Source organism: Anarhichas minor, unplaced genomic scaffold (genome assembly GCF_050575085.1).
Source record: "Anarhichas minor isolate MPS153535 unplaced genomic scaffold, ASM5057508v1 ptg000033l, whole genome shotgun sequence".
Taxonomy (NCBI): Eukaryota; Metazoa; Chordata; class Actinopteri; order Perciformes; family Anarhichadidae; genus Anarhichas; species Anarhichas minor.
The window spans coordinates 9,933,449-9,951,554 of record NW_027466479.1 but is presented as its reverse complement, the minus strand read 5'-3'; the positions used below and the strand labels follow the sequence as shown (position 1 = coordinate 9,951,554).

Sequence of the window (18,106 nt, the reverse complement as noted above, 5' to 3'; positions counted from 1 at the left end):
TTTAAACTATCTGTATAACCGTGGTTAACAGCATTTTACTAAATTGATAGAATACGTGTCATACCTATCACTTGTATATGTGGAGCAGCTCAAAACAGACCATTTCCCAACGATACCCGAATTAAAGGAGTGGAGATTAATTAGACAGCCAAGTAAACACATTATGAAGTGACATTAAGATTAATATTGAATTAACATCCAACATCAAATTATTAACATAACTATCAACTTTATCAATTTAAGTCGTATGGGGACAAAAAGTTCGTATGAATGGAGGTAAGCTTCTATACAGATGTTTTCAAATTCCAGAGCCTAATCAAAATGTATTGAAATACCAACATTTTAGAAGTCCAAATATTCTTTTATTTTTTTACTTTTTCAAGCTTATTCTTTAATTTTTGGTGAACAGATATTTTAATGTAAATATTTATTATGATGTTGTAGTTTCAAACAGAACCTACATAAATTACAAAGCCATCGATTACGCAATGTGTCGAATAATCTTGAAGTAAAATAACTCCCCAAAAGGCTATTCTGGTGTCTAATTAAAAGCTTATCACCGCCCACCCGGTCCTGCCTCCCCTCTTAACTTCAGATACCCCCTCCCCTCTCTATACTCCAGGCGCAGTCAGGAGCCCCATTGCGACAGTAGAAGGTTGTGAAAGACCAGATAAGCCACTTTGGGAATGGGACCACAAATCAGAAGCAAGAAGAACTTTGCCTTCTTTCGGGTGTTCCCACTCCGAAGACACCTTTTCATCCAACGGGAATGAACTATTCCTCTGAAGAAGAAGGAACAGGTGTAAGATAATCACAAATGGGATAAAGTAGTGGTATTTGTTTCTTTTTTTTCTTTTTTTTTTGCCAAATAGGCATGTAGCCTATTTTGTACTTACAAACGTTGTTTTTTAAGTTGAAAGTTTTAAGAATAGAACCATTGGCTTTTGGACGCATTTCTGACATGCTCTAAATTGAGGTGTGGAGATCCTTTAGTCTACACATGCTCTATCCTAGAATAAAGCAACGGAAGGAAGTCTTTTGTTGGAAAGGCTGTGATTTCTAAAGGTGCGTCTCTGGAGCCCTGTGGTGTATGGCGCTAAAAGGCGTCGGAGCAGGCAGAGAGGTTTATTAGTTTCCATTCGAGTCACAATGGCAAAGTGGTTCAAGGAGTTCCCCATCAATCTGAAGAATGGTGCCGACAGGATCCGCTCAGCCTCCGAATCAGGCTCACAACCTAAAGCCGGGCTGGTGGCCAGCATCGGTACCAAAACAACAGGCTCCAAAACGGGCCATCGCAAAAACATTTCTGGTGACAACGCAGGCGGAGGAGTTGGAGGAGTCGGGTCTCTCCTGTCCGGAAGAAACCGAAAGAACTCCGCCATTGAGCTGAGTAGAAACGGTGCCATCTCCCCGAAAGATGGGAAAATCTGGGAGAACCTCCTGTCCGGGAAAAGTCGCAAGAACTCCAAAGCGGAGCCGGTGTTTGAGGAGCAGCACAGAACCCTGAAAAGCTCTCTATCTGCCAACGCGTTCATCAACCGGCTGATCAGAGTGGACAAACAGGACAAAAGCCCCAACTTCAACAGCGCCACCATCACCAATCAAGTGGTACCCGAAGCAGAGAAACCAGTCCAGTGCAAGACCGAGACGGTGAGCAGCCAATGCGATCTTTATAAGCCCCTTGTATATTTTTTGAGACTTGAGTTTTATTATATCACAAGGGAACGTAATTTGGCTCTAAACGAAATTAATGTTTTCTAACAGTTGTTTGCTGATTTAGATTTGTTTCCTGGTAGGCTTCGTTTGTCTGAAAACTCCTCAGATTACTATATCAGATTAAGATGTTGCATGATTAGTTTATAATAGTACAATATTAAGGATTACTCCACCAAATATAGCTATAAATTAAAATTAGCTTTATGTCTTACAATACACAAGTACCTTGAGCTGTATTTCATTGATTCCATTTTCTGCTACTTGATACTTCTTCTCTACTTTCACTTTCAAATATTGTACTTTTTACTCCGCCGCTTTACTTGGTTACTTTACAGTTTGGGAGTATTTTTACAAAATATAATATACATAATGTTTAAGATTAGGCTGCCTGGCAATTTATAAAGTAACTAAAATAATTCCCAGATTTAGCAGCAGCAACATTAGTGATCTCTGATCAACAGCAATTATAATCTAGTAATGGGCCGCTCTGCATAATACTTTTACTTGTCATCTAAGTATTTTTAGATTGTGGTATTACTACTTTTACTTCAGTAAACAATCTGTACTTCTTTCACTGGTAATCATAACCCCATAATATAATATAATGATATCGTAACATAACAGTATGACAGTAATCATTCTGTCAGCTACATTTTGTTGCTATGGCACCCAAACTTCAGCAAATCATTTTACTTATAAAATTTCTACACTGTGGTATTGCTACTTTTACTGAAGTAAACCGCCGCTGATTGATCGCTAGTGTTGGAATGGGAAATTAAATGCATTTTATTTACGTATTTTAATTTAACCTGTGTCAGCATTCTCTTATTCTAGCGGCACGTAGTGTCATCAATACTGTTGACAATAATGTAACAAAGGATCCAGTCCAAGCTGTGAAAATTGATATTATTGTTTTAGCTTCTCCCTCCCCTTTGTCTCCACTACCATTGTGTCCCCTCCCCCCAGTCCGTCTTTCTATCTCTCTGTCTCTTCCTCTCCACCCTTCACCTTTAAACCCAACGAGCTCGCCTTGACTACAAAGCTGTGGTCGGACATAAGGCCTTACCTTCCTCTCCTGTATGTTATCTGGCTCAGTATTCCTCTTTCTCACCCCTCCTTCCTCCACCTCATCCCCCTCTTTCACTGGATTCAGCCCCCCCCCCCCTGGTGAAGAAGGCTATCATGTTATAATAAGCATCGTGTTATTTGACACTTAGGCGCTAACCCAAGTCCCCTCCAGCTTGGCTTTGAAAAAAAAGGGGAGAAAGATAGTGAAGTGAGGTGAGAGATGAGAACAAAATACACACAAAAGAGAGAAAGAATCAAATGGGAGTTTTATATTTCAGGAAGGGAGTAAATCCCTGTTATTGATCTCCACTGCAGCCACCGGGTTTGATTGTTACTGTGTGTTGTATTTCCTTGTTAATAAAGAATATGATGTTATTTCCAGAAGCGTTAAATGTGTAACATGCTGTTAGACCTGTATATGTATACCTGTGTTGTAGTCTGCATCTAAAGCGCTCTAAACATCTATCTGACTTTCAGCCTGTCAAGCATCTGCTACTTTATTCAAGCACCAACTAATGCCAACATGTCTTTGGCAAGGGAACACGACTGGAAGTGATTAGAGGGGGACAACTTCACTTTACAGGACACCATTGTCTCTTGGCCAGTGGCTTGTAAAACAAACGAGAAGTTATATGGCACTGATAAGATGACAGGACAGTCAGGCGTGACCGGTGTCGCAGAATAGAGGCTGTGAACAGACAGATATGAATGTGAAGAGAGTGGGATTTACAACAAAGAGTGCCTCTTCAGACAAGATAAGATGTCTGGTATTACTCTGATCGGTTCTTTTTTGTCTGACATCGACGCCAACTGTACTACAGCTGAAATAATGAATCGATCGGTCGGTCGCAATTTCATTGGCAACTATTTTGATAATTGATTAACTGCAAAAATAGCAAAATGAGGATATTCTGTCTGTTACACACCATAGTATATTGAAAATCTTTAGGTTTGGGACTATTTGACCAAAAGACATTTGGTCAAATATAATGGGTATTTTCCACTATTTTCTGACATTTTATATAGAAGGTGATATATTTATTAGTCAGGAAAATATTCAGCAGATTCGATGATAATTCAAATAATTGTTAGTTGCAGCCCTATTTTTAACTGGATGGTATCTAACACTATCAATTATATAAATGCAATTTATTTCATACCAAATACTGATTCTGGAATGGTCCATGGTCTTATTTTCCTTTTCTTTCCAGTAGATTTAGTTGAATATTGGTACTACTACTACTTGAAGTGGCAGAGGTTGGACGATTCAACCATTTATTTACTTTAAACCATCTGTGTCAACTTCTCTGCAGGTGTATCTGCTGGAAACGTCAGAAGTAATTGTTGCCCTAGTTGGGGAATCCCATTTTCTTTTTAATGCGCCTGGCACAACAATATTTGATGCCTTTCGGGAAACGTAGCCTGTTTTTACATCTAATTATGCATAAAAAGAAATAGTGATTTCTTGCGTTTTTTTGATCCAGGTGATCATCCTAGAGGATTACGCAGATCCCTTTGATGCTCAGAAGACCAGAGAGCAAAGGGAGGCAGAGAGGGTCGGGGAGAACGATGGCTACATGGAGCCGTACGATGCCCAGCAGATGATCACTGGTGAGACGTTCATCAATGTGCTCTTACTGCCTCCTCTTGTAGCTGTCAGCTGTGGCGACGATGTTTCATTCGGTCCCTGAATCACAGAATCTGTACAGCTGACGTTTCACACACGTAGCCCCTGTGTGAACGAATCCCATTTTCAGTCTCTGCGGGCCGAGCAGCGAGAGCACAAACTCGCTCCTCGAGTGCTCTCTGCACCCCACGGGGGTTGCCATGGCAACTGCGCTGCGTTCGGACAATGGGTGCAGTTTCCTGCCCCTGCTTCCTCTTTCCTGTCTCTGTTTCCTGGTACCATTCTCTAAAAAGGAAGTCGGCCCTCAGTGCCCCCCACCTCCTCTCGGACGCGGCTCTGTGTAACCCCCTATATGGACCTCTCTGACCATTTATCAAAACTTCCCAGCATCTAGGAAGACCGGTGGTCCATAAGGCCAATCGCATGCTCTCCCGACCTTTCATTCCATCACTCCATTGTTTTAACTAAAAGGGTTACACAATAGCCCGCTGTGAATGCGAATGGTTTATTGCAGTTCAATCAGTGCCTGTGCTACTTCCAGGCCTCCTCAGAGAAGTCTGCAGAGGATGTGATGATGTGACTGAGTCAATTTATGAGGCTTAAATCATACTGAGGAAGTAAGCAAGAGTCTGCTGTCACTGTGGGTCAACAAGCAAGACAGATGAGTTACTGACCTGAATCATCTTTTATAAAGGCTTTAAAAGTAGTACAAAATTAATAAATCCTTTACTAACCTCACCTCTGAAACAAAATCTATTAATTTAGAACGTAATTAACATTTATTAATGTATTACCAACATTCATAACAGCATTATAGCCAAATAAAAATGATACATCTCTGCAGGCTGCCTCTCTGCGTTGTGGTTCTATACTGATCTCTCAGCACAGATTTTAATCTTTAATCCCTTGTTTTCTACCTGCAAGAGATTAGACGTCGGGGGTCCAAGGACCTGCTGAAGGTGTGTGTGCTGATGGAGGCCAGCGAGGGAACGGTGGAGGACAGTCAGCCCGTGCCCTTACAGATATATGACGTCCCGTATGAGGGCAGCGGTGACGGGGACAAGGCGGCCGTCACGCGGCCCGAGCTGGATCGCCGACCCTCCACTGAGTACGAGCTGCCCTGGGAGTGGAAGAAAGAGCACATTGTCAAAACTCTGTCAGGTACATCAGACGTTTTTTTACGCCACAGCCAAATTGATCGCAGACACAAAGACATCTGAGAACAAGCTAAGCACCAAGGAAATGTTTGCTCATGCACACCTGAACTGAATTTCTTGCACTTTTAGATTGTTAATCTTTTCTTTATCTTTATAACTTAAATAGTAACGCTTTTAAAAGTAAGTAAAAGACATACATCACCAGCTGCAGTGTTGCTGAACTCGTATATAACCCTGCCACTTCTCTATCTTAGATCAGTATGAAGTCTATTTGTTCCAAAAAAACAACTCAGGCCTGCTCTTACATTTATACTTCATATGCTGCATAGACCAACAGCATATTGAATCACATCTTGCATGATTCATCAAACCGCCGTCTTCTCATTCTGTATTGGAGGCTTCGGCACAAAGTTCAAACTCAGGCACAGAGTCAGTTCTTTCTTGACATGAATTGATATCTTCTCTCGTCTCTGTTCTTCCCCCAGCACAGTTTGACAGCCCTGAGCGTCAAACCAAAGAGGAGACGCCTCACCCGACACTCACCAGGCAGCCCCAACATCCGCTGGCCCAGCCTCCGCAGCAGCATCAGCACCTGAGGCAGAAAAGCTGGACCCAGAAGATCCTGCGGTCCTCCCCTACGACGCTGTCGCCACCCTGCGCCCCTGGAAACATCCCCGACACCGAGGCCTGTTGTGTTGACCCCTGCCTGCCCCTGGAAAAACAGAGGTGAGGAGCAGAAGTGACCCCGTGGGTGCATAGAACTTGCACTACTCAAACTGTTTTAGTCAGAATGTGTCTGCTCATGTGTCTTATAAACCGCACTCCAGATTGTTAATAGATTTCAGAGTTACGCAAGAGTCATGCTCAAGAGGTTTGTATGAAATGAGGATCCAGACCTGATAAGTAGCAGATGAAACGCACAATCCCCCCTCACTCTCACTCTCTTTCTCAGCTGGTACCATGGCTGTGTGACTCGTCAGGAGGCGGAGTTTCAGCTGCAGTCCTGCAAAGAGGCCAGCTTCCTGGTCAGGAACAGCGAGTCGGACTGCAGCAAGTACTCCATCGCCCTCAAGTGAGTGCAGCCTGAAAGTGCATCGGTAGTGTCTCAAGGGCTGAAATTGATCACATACTGTGTGCACTATGAAAGGATTCAGATGGATTTGGTTCCAGGTGTAAACTCAGCAGAGGAAAGTTGTTTGTGTCATAATTCCCTTTGAGTCAAACAAAAGATCCTCCCACTGTATTAAAGGCTCCCTGTGGTTTTAACAGTGGTTCGTTTCTTTCTAAAAGAGATTTTAATCGGGTGTTATCACATAGATCATCATCATATTTGACAAAAAAAACTGCTTAATTCTCTTTTCTTCTTCCTTGTCCTCTGTGTGACTCAGGACGAGCCAAGGCTGCGTTCACATCATTGTTGCCCAGACCAAAGAAAACGGTTACACCCTGGACCAGAGCAGCTGCGTGTTCCCCACCATCCCAGAGGTGGTGCATCACTACTGCTCCCGGCGTCTGCCGTTCGACGGCGCTGAGCACATGACTCTGTTGCATCCAGTGCCTCGCATCCACTGACTCCACCCAGCCCCAACTTAGGTATACAAAACGAACACACCTCTAGGCCTGCAGGGACAAAATGTTTCCAAAAATCAGTCGTGACCTCGCCTCTCTGAACCAGTGTGTACTTCCACTGCTCCGTCTCACTTTATAACTTGACTGTGTGACCCTACTTTGTGTTATTTTTGAATCATTTTCTTATTTTTCTTTTCTTTGATGATCAGAAAACATTTGCAGCTCACTCTGTGTCTCACTAGATGCCTCCTTCTGTCTTTATTTTACTCTGATGTTTAGCTGATGCAAAACATCCAAGCTGCTGTTTTGCATGTGAGACGATGAGGCAATTGGGACCAAGACTCATACACTGATGTTTTAATTATCCAATGTGGCTCTATTAGAAGCTACACCTAATATTCTTGTTGTGAAGTGAAATTTCCCATGAATTAGAAAAGACTTGGAGTGAATCTCTGTAGTCTGTGGCTCTCTTTCCCCCTCTGGTGGATAAGATGCTACACTGCATTAAAATGCCAACACAAAGAAGTCTCTTCTTCCCTCAAAATTGATGGGTAAAATCCAAACACAGAGCATATCATTACACTTATTATGAACAAAGAGCAGCTATTTTAATATTTAGTGCTTGCAGCATGTTTCTAATATATGCTCTTATAGTTGTTGGTTGTAACCACTGCCCCTTGAGGACTTCCTCTGTTTCACTGTGAATGAGGGAGTTGTTTCCACTGTGTTATCTGCGCTGTGAAGAGTGAGTGATTCACCCTGATGTAATGTGCTTGACGGGCCGTGGCTTTACAATTAGTTAGTGTTTGACGAGAACTGAGACCACACTTCATTTTCAGCTCAATAAACCTGTCCAATCTGGGGGAATACTTGTAAAATAAACCTGCAGATTATTGTAATTTGTGGTGAGAAAACTTTGTAAAATTAACGTTTTTTTGTCTGACTTCTTTATCTCTACACACGGGGATCATTTATAGATATAAGTGCAGAAATGAATGACTAAAATTGCAATAAAATGAACAAAAACAACTGTTAAAAAAGCCATTGTTCATTCAGACCTGTGATGCCGTTCTCCCTCAGGGTTTAATGCCCCCTGGGGCTCAGAGGCAGAACACCAAATTGACATAACTATATTGTATTGCCTAGTCATTTTTTTTCTTTGTGCATTCGAAATGTAACTCAAACATTTGGCCTGGTATGTGTACTCTTAGAGATGCTGGAAATAATTTGGACAACTCTGATCTGCAACAAAGCCAGGATGACAATAAAATATGGTTTAACTAAGGCTCAGTTTTGTCTTATGTTCTCTTGTTTTGGAGGCCTGCCAGTTTTTATATCTCTTCGAAGATTTAAGCGAGGTCAGTTTGTAGTTTTTGGCAGAGCACTGAAGCAGACGTTATACGAAGACGCACACCTACAATGCATATTTCACCGTTCCTCTTGACGTTTTGCTATGTCAAGACCTGTTGTTTGGAAATCATTAAACGGATTAGAATAAAAGTACGTGAATCTCGAGGCTGGAGGTCCCCTGTGGCCTTCTTTCTGATCCCAATAAATCAACAACACGAACAGCAACATGCGAGGGTGTTTGTGTCAGTGATGTGTGCTGAAAGGGAGTGATCAAAGCGACAAACTGCCTTATCGTCCCCGAGGAAGCAGCCTCTTCACAGACGCTTCCAATGACTGAATGAGGGCACTTTTGAGCATAATGAATCTTTTAACTGCAAGAGCTTGATTGTGGTGTCAGTGGTTTGGTAATTTGTCTGGAAGTTTAGTGCTCCAATTGGCTAAAAGGGGGTAGATTATTATGCCAAATTAGAGTGAAAAGGTCAGAAGGAAAGGTCTAGTGGGGGAGATTAGGTTGAGCTGAGGATCATGTTGAGGATAATCAAGGAGCACTGAGGCCTGTGCCGTGGGTAGATCTGAGGTAAATGCAGCACTAAAAGCAGACAAAGAGTAAGAGTAGTACCATTACAATGGTGTCAAGGACGTTAAATGTGAAGGGAAAAAAGAGCAATTGACACCAAGCCTCCTTTTCTTACGTATCATTCGCCCCTCTCCTTTACCTCACTCTGTCACTGTTACCCGAGGCTGATATCCGTCTGTCACCTTGACTCTCGGGGAGGACACTATCGCTGTTTGCTTCTCTATTTGGGGCCAAGAGTTTGTGTTTTAATTTATGAAGGCAAGTGACCCAAAATTTAGATTCCATTACATCAATATAGATAAATAAACTACAAGTGCCTTAATACAGCACTCGAGTATATGGGATTCATTACTTTCCACCACCGCCTGTTATATCAAAGCATGTTCGTTATGAATCAGGCGTGCCAGGTCCTTGTAATTCATATGTCTCCTGACTTGAGCGCTGCAGCCATAAGGTTTCCCTGAGGTCTTCTGTCAAGATGGATTTCATGAACCTGAGGAAAGCAGGCCTTCTCAATTTCTACCCAAGCGAGAGCGAGCTACACCTGGAACGGAATTAATCATCACGCGATATATAGACCTGGAGCCATCTTCGCCACTGTATACTTGAATGAATAATTTCATTTTGTTCTCGCATGTATGCCACCCTTCTCTCATGCTGCCCCCCCTCTCAGGCTTGCATGACAGCTTGACGTGATTCCCCGCCCGACTCTGCCTGATGGACGTGGTGGCTTGACATCTGGGCGACGCTTGACCTGCTCTGCTGGTAACCGAAGTTTCCCTGTCTTCCTTATCAGATGCTTCAGGCTCGGCGCCAGTGACCTGGCCCGGCTTTATGTCGCTCGTCTCCTTTCCTCACGCTGGCAGCACCTGCCATGTGTGATCCATCAGCAGAGACTCGTGCCTTTTAGGTTGAACCGGCCACCTTGGAAGGTCAGGCGTGTTTTTAGATACTGTTTGCAGGATGTCCTCCAGCCATTGTTTGTCTAAGTGTGGTTGAAAAGGCCACGTGACTGAGAATTAAGTAACTGCCCCAGAGCATAACTCCCAGAGGATGCCTGTCTTACAGCTGAACTGATACACCTCAGTTGCAAGGCCCAAATTAATTGAACAGCTTCCATTCTTTTATAACAGAATCTCATTGTATTGAATTAGCACCAAATTTAAATACAAAATACATTTATAGTCTAAAGATATGCACTTATTATATGTAAAATGACATTACTCACCAGTGCAAAGACTGTTTTTTAAAATTAATTATTATCTTCGATAGGTATACTTTTAACTGAATTACATTTATGTAAAGGTTTACATAAAAAAAACCCACATACAACACAATGCATTGTTGAAGATTAAAACAGTGGTTCCCGACATTGTATGACTTCTGTCCCTTCACAGAAAGCAGTGTGTAGTTGGGCCCCTAGTAACATTTAATATGCCTATGAGTTGAGAGCAGTTTCACCAAAGAGTGATTTCCCCTCTAAATTTCTCAAATGGTTTTATTTAAATAAATGTGACTCTTTGGAACCACTGGACTAAACCACCCTGTAAAGTAAATAAATTTAGCTCCACCACCAGCTACAAGATTAAAATGCAACTTGTGCATTGATGCACCAGTACCATTACATCATACATAACTCAGGGGGCCCATTTTTCTGTAGAAAGAGTAGCCTACTTTTTACTTTCAGTACATTTGGCTGCAAATGCTTCAGTATTTTTTTGAAGTTTGAATAAAGGACCATTGCGATGCTAACTATCGGAGTTGGCCCACAAAAACACGTTTTCCCTACAGCACTCCATTGGCACTTTGACCTAAAGGTGCTGAATTGAGGTTGCCTCCGCGAGGCTCTCAACATGGCGACCGCTGAGGCCGGCGCTCTCAGCTAACAGCGGCAACAGTGCTAACAGTGTTTGCCTGAGAGGTGGGCGCTACGGTTCCGCGTCATGGGTCGGCGTAATCAGCTGTAACCGCTGTATGAGCGCCTTATGAGCGCAGTGCAGAGGACAATAGGGAGATTAACGGAGAAACTCAAACACACACAGAAGGAGGGCGACTTCATTCTCTGCTTAGACATTACTCCACGATATCTTTACATAGCGAATAGTTGTCTGCTGCTATTGTAATACTCTGAATATCATATAGAGAACTTTTAGAGAAGTAAAAGATCTGAACACTTCTTCCACCACTGTAGGAATACTGTATGTTTGTTATGTCTGTATTTTACATATTGAATAATATCCTTTTTTTATATACCTGCAGTTGCCTTAAAAACTCACAAACTCTGTTGCTAAGAGGCATCTAATCTTCCTTCTCCTTTTCTGCAAGGTGTTTGTATTATCTTGTCAACCCCGTTCTGTCCTACATGATAACAGCTGTTGTACTGATCTTTTGGAACGAGAAAACAGTTAGCCAAGGCTGTTAACACTCATAAACAGGTTGTTTGTTTCCCTTTAGGCTACAACAGGGTTAACAGTCATGGACACCGTAATGTTTTGAATTGTTAACCTATCTGCAGGCCCAGCACCTCCAGCTCAAATATTCAAACAGCCCAATCAGAGGACGCGCCTAGGGAACACAGCGGGCGGACGAATGAAAGCAGATAGGGTGGACCCCGCCCATAGACGGTGGCTGACCTGGAATCAGTTTCTCATTATCGCTGAAAGTAAGAAGAGGAGGCTCATCAGTGTTCAAGCACAACTGCACCCAGAAGTGAACAAATCCCTCCGGCTGAAAGGATCTGTGATTCAGCTGCTCAGCGTTTCATCTTTTAAACTGATGGGCAGCTGTGAAAGCCAATGAGGTGGAAGATGAAGTGTTGATTTACTGTGTGTGTGTGTGTGTGTGTGTGTGTGTTTTAGACACCGAGGGACAGTAAGTGTGCTAACAGTCACAGCAACTTCAACATTCCACTGTGATTATACCATTGCTTTCCAAGTTACATACTTGACTAATGTACTCCATAAATTGGATTCACTGACTGCCTATGCAGTCCTTCCTTCATTTACAAACACACGCATGCACACAAACACCCTTTATCTTCCCTCACATCCTCTCTCTTTCTTTCTTTCTTTCTTTCTTTCTCTCTCTTGCTTTGCTCCCTCTGTCTCTCTCTCTCTTTCTCACTCTCTTTTGAAGAAGTTTTCCATGCAGATCCAAGTCAAACATCTGGGTCAGCTTATATCTAGTGGAACAAGACTTGCAGGATATTGTTGGCAGGATGTGTGAGCTGGAGCAGTTTACTCTGTGGGAATCCCCAATACACACACATACACACAAACAGACACAGAGAGAGAGAGCCGCTCTGCTCCATTCAACTTGATTTCCAGGTGCAGCAATTCATGCCCGTCATGGCGATGAATACTTGTGCAGCATGAGGGATTTTGAAGTGTGCAAAACCAAACACACCGCAGTAAATAGTTGGTTAAATGCCATGTTTAATATTTTGAAGAATGCATTGGTTATTACCAAAAAGGATTACAAAATATGCACAAGAAAGGGGATAAATCATATTGTATTGTTCAACGCTGAGTACATACACTTTTGCAACTTAATATATGTTCGCAAATTATTCATGTGCAAGAAGTGCTAAAACATCCTGGTGTGCGTTCTGCAAAACTCGGACTTCCTTTCTCTCCAGTGCCTACTTCAGAATATGCTGTTAAAACTGCTATATTTGAGTGGAAAGAAGTTGAATATATTCCCTGTTCTGTATGTAAAGTCTCTCACTGCTTTGAGTGCGACTTGCATCCCAGATATGCTTTGGTCTGAAAAACAATTGCAGAGGAGAAAACACTTCTCCTGCCGAAGGCCCCGATTACTGTGAACCCGCATACTTTCTGCCGGACCGCTCCCCTCCGCTCTCCTACTCTGTCCTCTTTCCCTTACAGCTATCTCCCCTCCTCCTTCTTTATGCCCCCCCCCCTTTCCCCTTCACCCTCTTTCCACCTCCCACTTCTCTCCCCCCAATTCGCTCTTGCACTGATTCAATTCTTCTTCTCCGCCGACTCGCCTTCTGTCGGTTTCTCATCTGTTTTGCAATCCAGGAAGAAGTCGTTGCAGGCGACTGTGAGTGCTCCCATCAGGATGATGAACTCGGTGAAGTCCACCTCCCCGTCGTTGTTGGCGTCCAGGTCGTTCATCACCTTCTCAACCGCATCATTATCTTTGGAGCCCTGTCAGAGGGGGACCAGAGAGAGAGAGCGTTAAGAATGTGTCCTCTGTTACGTGTGTGGGGGGGCAAACATCACTGCACAAGCCTGTCTGAACTTGTGCGTAAGACTATGTGAGCGAATACCTCCGCTTGTGTGTCACATATTTGCGTATTGCATTAGAGCGTCAGTGTTGCCTCATCACACACTCTTTCTCTTACCCCTAAGTAAGTCCCCAGCTCCTCTAGAAGCAGCTCCTTCAGTTCGCCCCTGCTCAGCGTGTACTTGTCGCCCTCCTTCCCGGAGTACTTGTGGAAGGTCTTTATGAGCATCTGCATGGCACTCTCCAGGTTGGAACTGGGCTCCTTGGACATGCTGGAAAGGTATCGGGGTCAAAAGGTCAGAGTTCTGCCGCAAAATGCCCGCTCCAGCCCCGGCATGCATGTGCGGTCACATGGCAGTCAAGGGTGAAGCCGCCTCTAAGTCAAAGTGATAGCAGGACAGGCAGATGGATGGTAAGAAGGAAGGAGGTTATTTTTTTTCCCCCATTTCTACACAATGGGTTGAATAACGCTCTGCGTGGAGTGCAGAGCGTATTACTGACCCAAATTTAAATAGTGTGGTCACTGTGTGTGCGTGACCTTACTGGGTTTTTACATTTCAGAGGTTTGGATGGAAAGATGGAGGATGGCTTTGGAAAAGCTTTTCAAAACAATCTTACACACATTGTGTCCGGCATCTTGGAGCTTCTTGTGCTGGACTTGTGGAGAGACTGCACACACAGACACAGATAATTCACTGTCAATGATGCAAAAACAGTCAGAGAGTGAAGAATTTCTATCTCAATGTATTAAAAAAAAGGAAAAAAGGAATGCGCTCTTCATGTCACCTCAAAGATAGTTTGAAGAACATTTGAGCTTGTTTTTAAAGTCCACGTCTTGGGTTGTCGCTCCTCTAAACTGAATGGGTAATACATGTAACGATTAACTGTGTTTCAACGTGGAACATGTTCTACGTCTGTTGATCGTGTAACAGCCTCATCATCAAAGATGGAAACCAGGAGAGAAACACAAAACTCGTCTGGCATTCAGACACTGAGGGGCCGAGTAACATGAGGTGCCCGCGTACCGTATTCTCTAACACTCACTCCCTTCCACGCTCGCTGAAGTCTAAAGTTTAGGGACAGAGCTCTATCTATAAAAATAAAAATCGACAGCGTTGTGTCGAGGCTAATCCAGCCAATCCGTCAATCAATCCCTGTGCATGTTTTATGCACTACCAGCTACACTACAAAGGGTGACAGGGATGCTGGTGTCAGTCACCAGTTATTGCCTCTCTCCAATGCCGCAGAGCTTTGTGAAGGAGCGGTCAGAGTTGTAGGCGGCGGATACAAAAGAGGAGGCCAGTGGACACCAAAGCTGGCTAACTGGAAAATCTATAGGGGTCATCTGTCTCCCTCGCTGACACAAGACAATAGGAAACCATGGAGACGAAAATGCTCTCAGTAACACAATATAGTGTATGGTTATAAAGAATATGCACTATGTAAACTTATTGATGGAGCAATATCTACGCCGAGTAACGAACGAGGTTAAAGGTTTGGTTAAAAAAAGTACAATGCACTAATGGTTTGGTACATCCATGCCATGCTTACAGTTGTTATTCATACGTTTTAAATACTTAATTCTACATCAATGCCAGTATATTCCCCTTTTTACTTTTCAACACTGCTTTGCTACAAAATCCCTATTGGCTTCACTTGCTTGATGTTTGAATTCCCTGTCATGCTCTTTTCAAAACTTGCACATCAAAAAAAAGCAGACGGTACAAGAAAATAAAAAGTTGGTCCTCCGCTGGGCGCCCACTGTCTTTCTGCTCTGAAGGCTTTTGAATCTACAGCTATTTGCTGCAGTTGCACAGCTGATAAAATGCTTTAAATGTGCTTTTTTTTTTTTTTAAGTGAACCCCCCATTAGCTGCAGAGGAGAAAGTAGAGGGAAGAAACCCCTCCAAGCTGTCTGTCTTACCTGAGTGCTGATGTAGGGCCTCCTTTGTCTTTGAAGAGGTGCAGGGGACTGAGCCAAGGCAGAGATAGATGGGGAGAGAGTATGCCAGTGTCTTAAATATCACCTGCCCCTCGCCCTCCTCCCCCTTCTCCTCACCCCCCCAAAACCCTCTTACATACTCTCTTTCTCTATCCTCCCTCCCTCTCTCTCTCTTTGCAGGTGCTTTCTCTCCATCCCACACACACACACACACACACACACACACACACACACACACACACACGAGATAACTGGATCCTTGCCATCACATAGCAGGCCACACAAACACAAACTTGTTATTGTCACAGTTTTATTCAATATTAGCCATTAAACATGTTACATAGAATTAGCAAAAATGATACAGCATTGCATATGAAGCTTTACACACCAGTTTAGTGGAGTTTACTGGACATAACAGCGGACTGAAATGAGTCCAACTGCTAAACACCGAACACACCCTCTAGTACTTGGCAGGAAATAAGCAGAGTACATCAGCGCACAATGATGAGAGCCTGCACAATACCCTGGGAATGGTCCCATTATCTCAGACATTTTGACCCAAAGCACATCCACATACTTGTATGTACATTTCTTTTATCCGCTGGGAGGGCTCTTAACACAGGCTTTTATCTTTCTCTGTCACAGAATGAATGGGATTTATTGTGCGTCAATGAAAATCTGGCTGCAAACACTCCCTGCCACAAATCCGCTGTTTAGTTCCAGCATGTTTTTAATCTACTTGGAGTTAAGGCTGGGCGGGGTTCACACTATGGGACAGTTCAATGTCTTTGTTAGTAAGAGAACTCTGCTCTCATAGTTCACTCCGTCCATCTGCGGTTCCAAATAGATTAAAAAATAAAGTGTTAGCTGCTGTAGATTAAGTTCCAGATGATGTTTAAGCCAGGTCTGTTCACGCTAAATCGGTTGCTAGTGCAAGACAAGTCTTTTTTTTTTTTTTTTTTAAATGCCAGTATAGTGAATTTTGCTTTGTCCAGTTTTTTTTTTTTTTTAATCTTACATCATTTTGCATATGATGATCGGTTGAAAGCAAAGACAGGCATCTCAACACGTCTGGCCAAGGGCCTGAGGCCAAAGTACATGTTGAACAGAAAGCTGGCTGTAGATGACGCAAGTGTGTGATATGTCTCCATTATTCACAGGAAGTACCATGATTAGAAAATGTTTTGATATAAAAAAAAGAATATAGGTTGAAATCATAATATAGACTAAATAGCCTAACATGTCCAGTAGGTTTGTTGGTAATAGAGCATGCAGGAAACACAGCGTACTACGAGTATAAAGGCTGAGCAGAGTGAGTGTAAATGAGAGTATTTACAATGGGAGTGTCGCTGTGAGGCAGGGTGACCGCATGACTCGCAGGTTTATTTGTTTTGCCCATTTTGCTGCAGAGCAGTTTATGGTGCCAGGTGCTGTTACAGTGCATAAGGTGCAGATTTGGTAGTGTGCCCAAAATGTGTGCGCCTTAAGCACGACACGGCTGGCCAGGTACATATAACATAGAGGGCCTGCAACGAGAGCCTTTTTTTCTCATGGCTGCATTATTGATGAGGAGACAACTTACAAATCATTAAATTGTAATTAACAAATTGCATATAATGTGACAAAGCAGTACATCTTCAAGTGATCTCCATAGTGGTCCAAACAGGAAAGAGTTAGGTTAAAAAGTTACATATAAGGAGGCCATGTTGAACTTAAATATTTGGCCACAATAATTGCAATACAATGCAATACGTTTGTGATAGCATGCAACATCTTACGTAGTGACCTGTTGTAAAAGATCACACCACATAGATTCATATAGATGGCTCAGTATTCTTTTTTTTTTTTTTCAAAGCACCTGGTCTGATGGGCAGGTTCACTGGAGCCCGGGATTACTTTCATGTAATTGTTTGTGTCCCAGAGTGTGTTACCCCTCAAATGCCTAATCCAGTGGTTTCCCAATGCCTGTGACTCAAGGATCCAGTTGCCGGTCAAACAGGGTCTTTAAACGGTATGAGGGTGTAACCGACAAACACGCAAGCCTAAATAACTGGTGTTTAAACAAGCTGGAAACAACAAGAAACAATTAGCATTTTTCTTTTTTTAAAAAGCCAGGTTTCAATAACCATTGAAATGCCATCAGGTTTGAAAGACACACAACAAATTAAGATGCACTAATTGTATCGTATAACACTTCAGATAAAAACTGCAGGTGACACCTGTTATTGGCTTTATTTTTATTTTCTTTTTACTTCTTGATGTTTGTTGTCGTGGTGTTTGTTGTCTTGTTCTTTTCTACCAGCTCTAATCCAGGTGGATTAGGTTGCTTGAACACCTTCTCTGGTCACCAGTCCACTCCCATGGGACTATTTTAGGCTCCCATTTGACTATAGGGGTTCTTTGGTGTGGATTCCATTCTTGAACCTTAATTATTTAGCCTTAACGGCCACACTTTATCCTCCAGTTCCTAATCTATGGCTGACTACGACTCAAGGGAATATACTGTATGTAGGATCTACATGAAGTGAACGTCTCTGGGATTTACAGAAATGAAAGAAAGAGACAGAGAGCCTATAAAGAGGACTAGAAAGGTGGGGCATACACATCGGGTTGAAGTAATGCAAATCTTTAGCAAAACAATTTGTTTATTGTCATGCCAAATCAGCTCCATAGCAACGCGAGTTAAAAGACGAGAATGTAAAAATAAAATAAAAAATAGTGTTATTGTGTTTGTGATTTTCTTGCAAACATAAGAACAGTTCAACACTCTGGGGAATTATTATTATTAGGGAATTATAGTGTACGTCGATTGTCTCATCAGACTCCTGGCAAGAAAGCTAATTATCATAT

The 18,106-nt window shown here is 42.7% G+C and overlaps 2 protein-coding genes across 2 annotated transcripts; one reads left to right on the top strand and one right to left on the bottom strand.

The window, feature by feature from the left end:
* The first annotated feature begins 631 nt into the window (after positions 1 to 631).
* Positions 632 to 8,374, top strand: LOC142965329 (SH2 domain-containing adapter protein E-like). Its single transcript, XM_076106231.1, has 6 exons — positions 632 to 1,650; positions 4,269 to 4,395; positions 5,336 to 5,572; positions 6,054 to 6,294; positions 6,521 to 6,640; positions 6,957 to 8,374. Exons 1-6 carry the CDS (start codon positions 1,150 to 1,152, stop codon positions 7,138 to 7,140), a joined length of 1,410 nt encoding a protein of 469 aa, XP_075962346.1. The 5' UTR covers positions 632 to 1,149; the 3' UTR covers positions 7,141 to 8,374.
* Positions 8,375 to 13,047: 4,673 nt separating this feature from the next.
* Positions 13,048 to 13,951, bottom strand: s100s (S100 calcium binding protein S). Its single transcript, XM_076105963.1, has 3 exons — positions 13,938 to 13,951; positions 13,434 to 13,587; positions 13,048 to 13,236 (listed from the first exon to the last, which is right to left on the bottom strand). Exons 1-3 carry the CDS (start codon positions 13,949 to 13,951, stop codon positions 13,048 to 13,050), a joined length of 357 nt encoding a protein of 118 aa, XP_075962078.1.
* Positions 13,952 to 18,106: the final 4,155 nt, after the last annotated feature.

What these genes read in the sequence shown, in the direction of transcription:
- s100s (XM_076105963.1), bottom strand. An exon ending in AGCTGGGGACTTACTTAGGG is followed by an intron (nt 13,237 to 13,433) that starts GTAAGAGAAAGA and finishes CCCCTCTGACAG; the next exon opens with GGCTCCAAAGATAATGATGC.
- LOC142965329 (XM_076106231.1), top strand. Translation starts at nt 1,150, where the DNA reads ATGGCAAAGTGGTTCAAGGAGTTCCCCATCAATCTGAAGAATGGTGCC. An exon ending in TCCAGTGCAAGACCGAGACG is followed by an intron (nt 1,651 to 4,268) that starts GTGAGCAGCCAA and finishes TTTTTGATCCAG; the next exon opens with GTGATCATCCTAGAGGATTA. An exon ending in AAGTACTCCATCGCCCTCAA is followed by an intron (nt 6,641 to 6,956) that starts GTGAGTGCAGCC and finishes TGTGTGACTCAG; the next exon opens with GACGAGCCAAGGCTGCGTTC.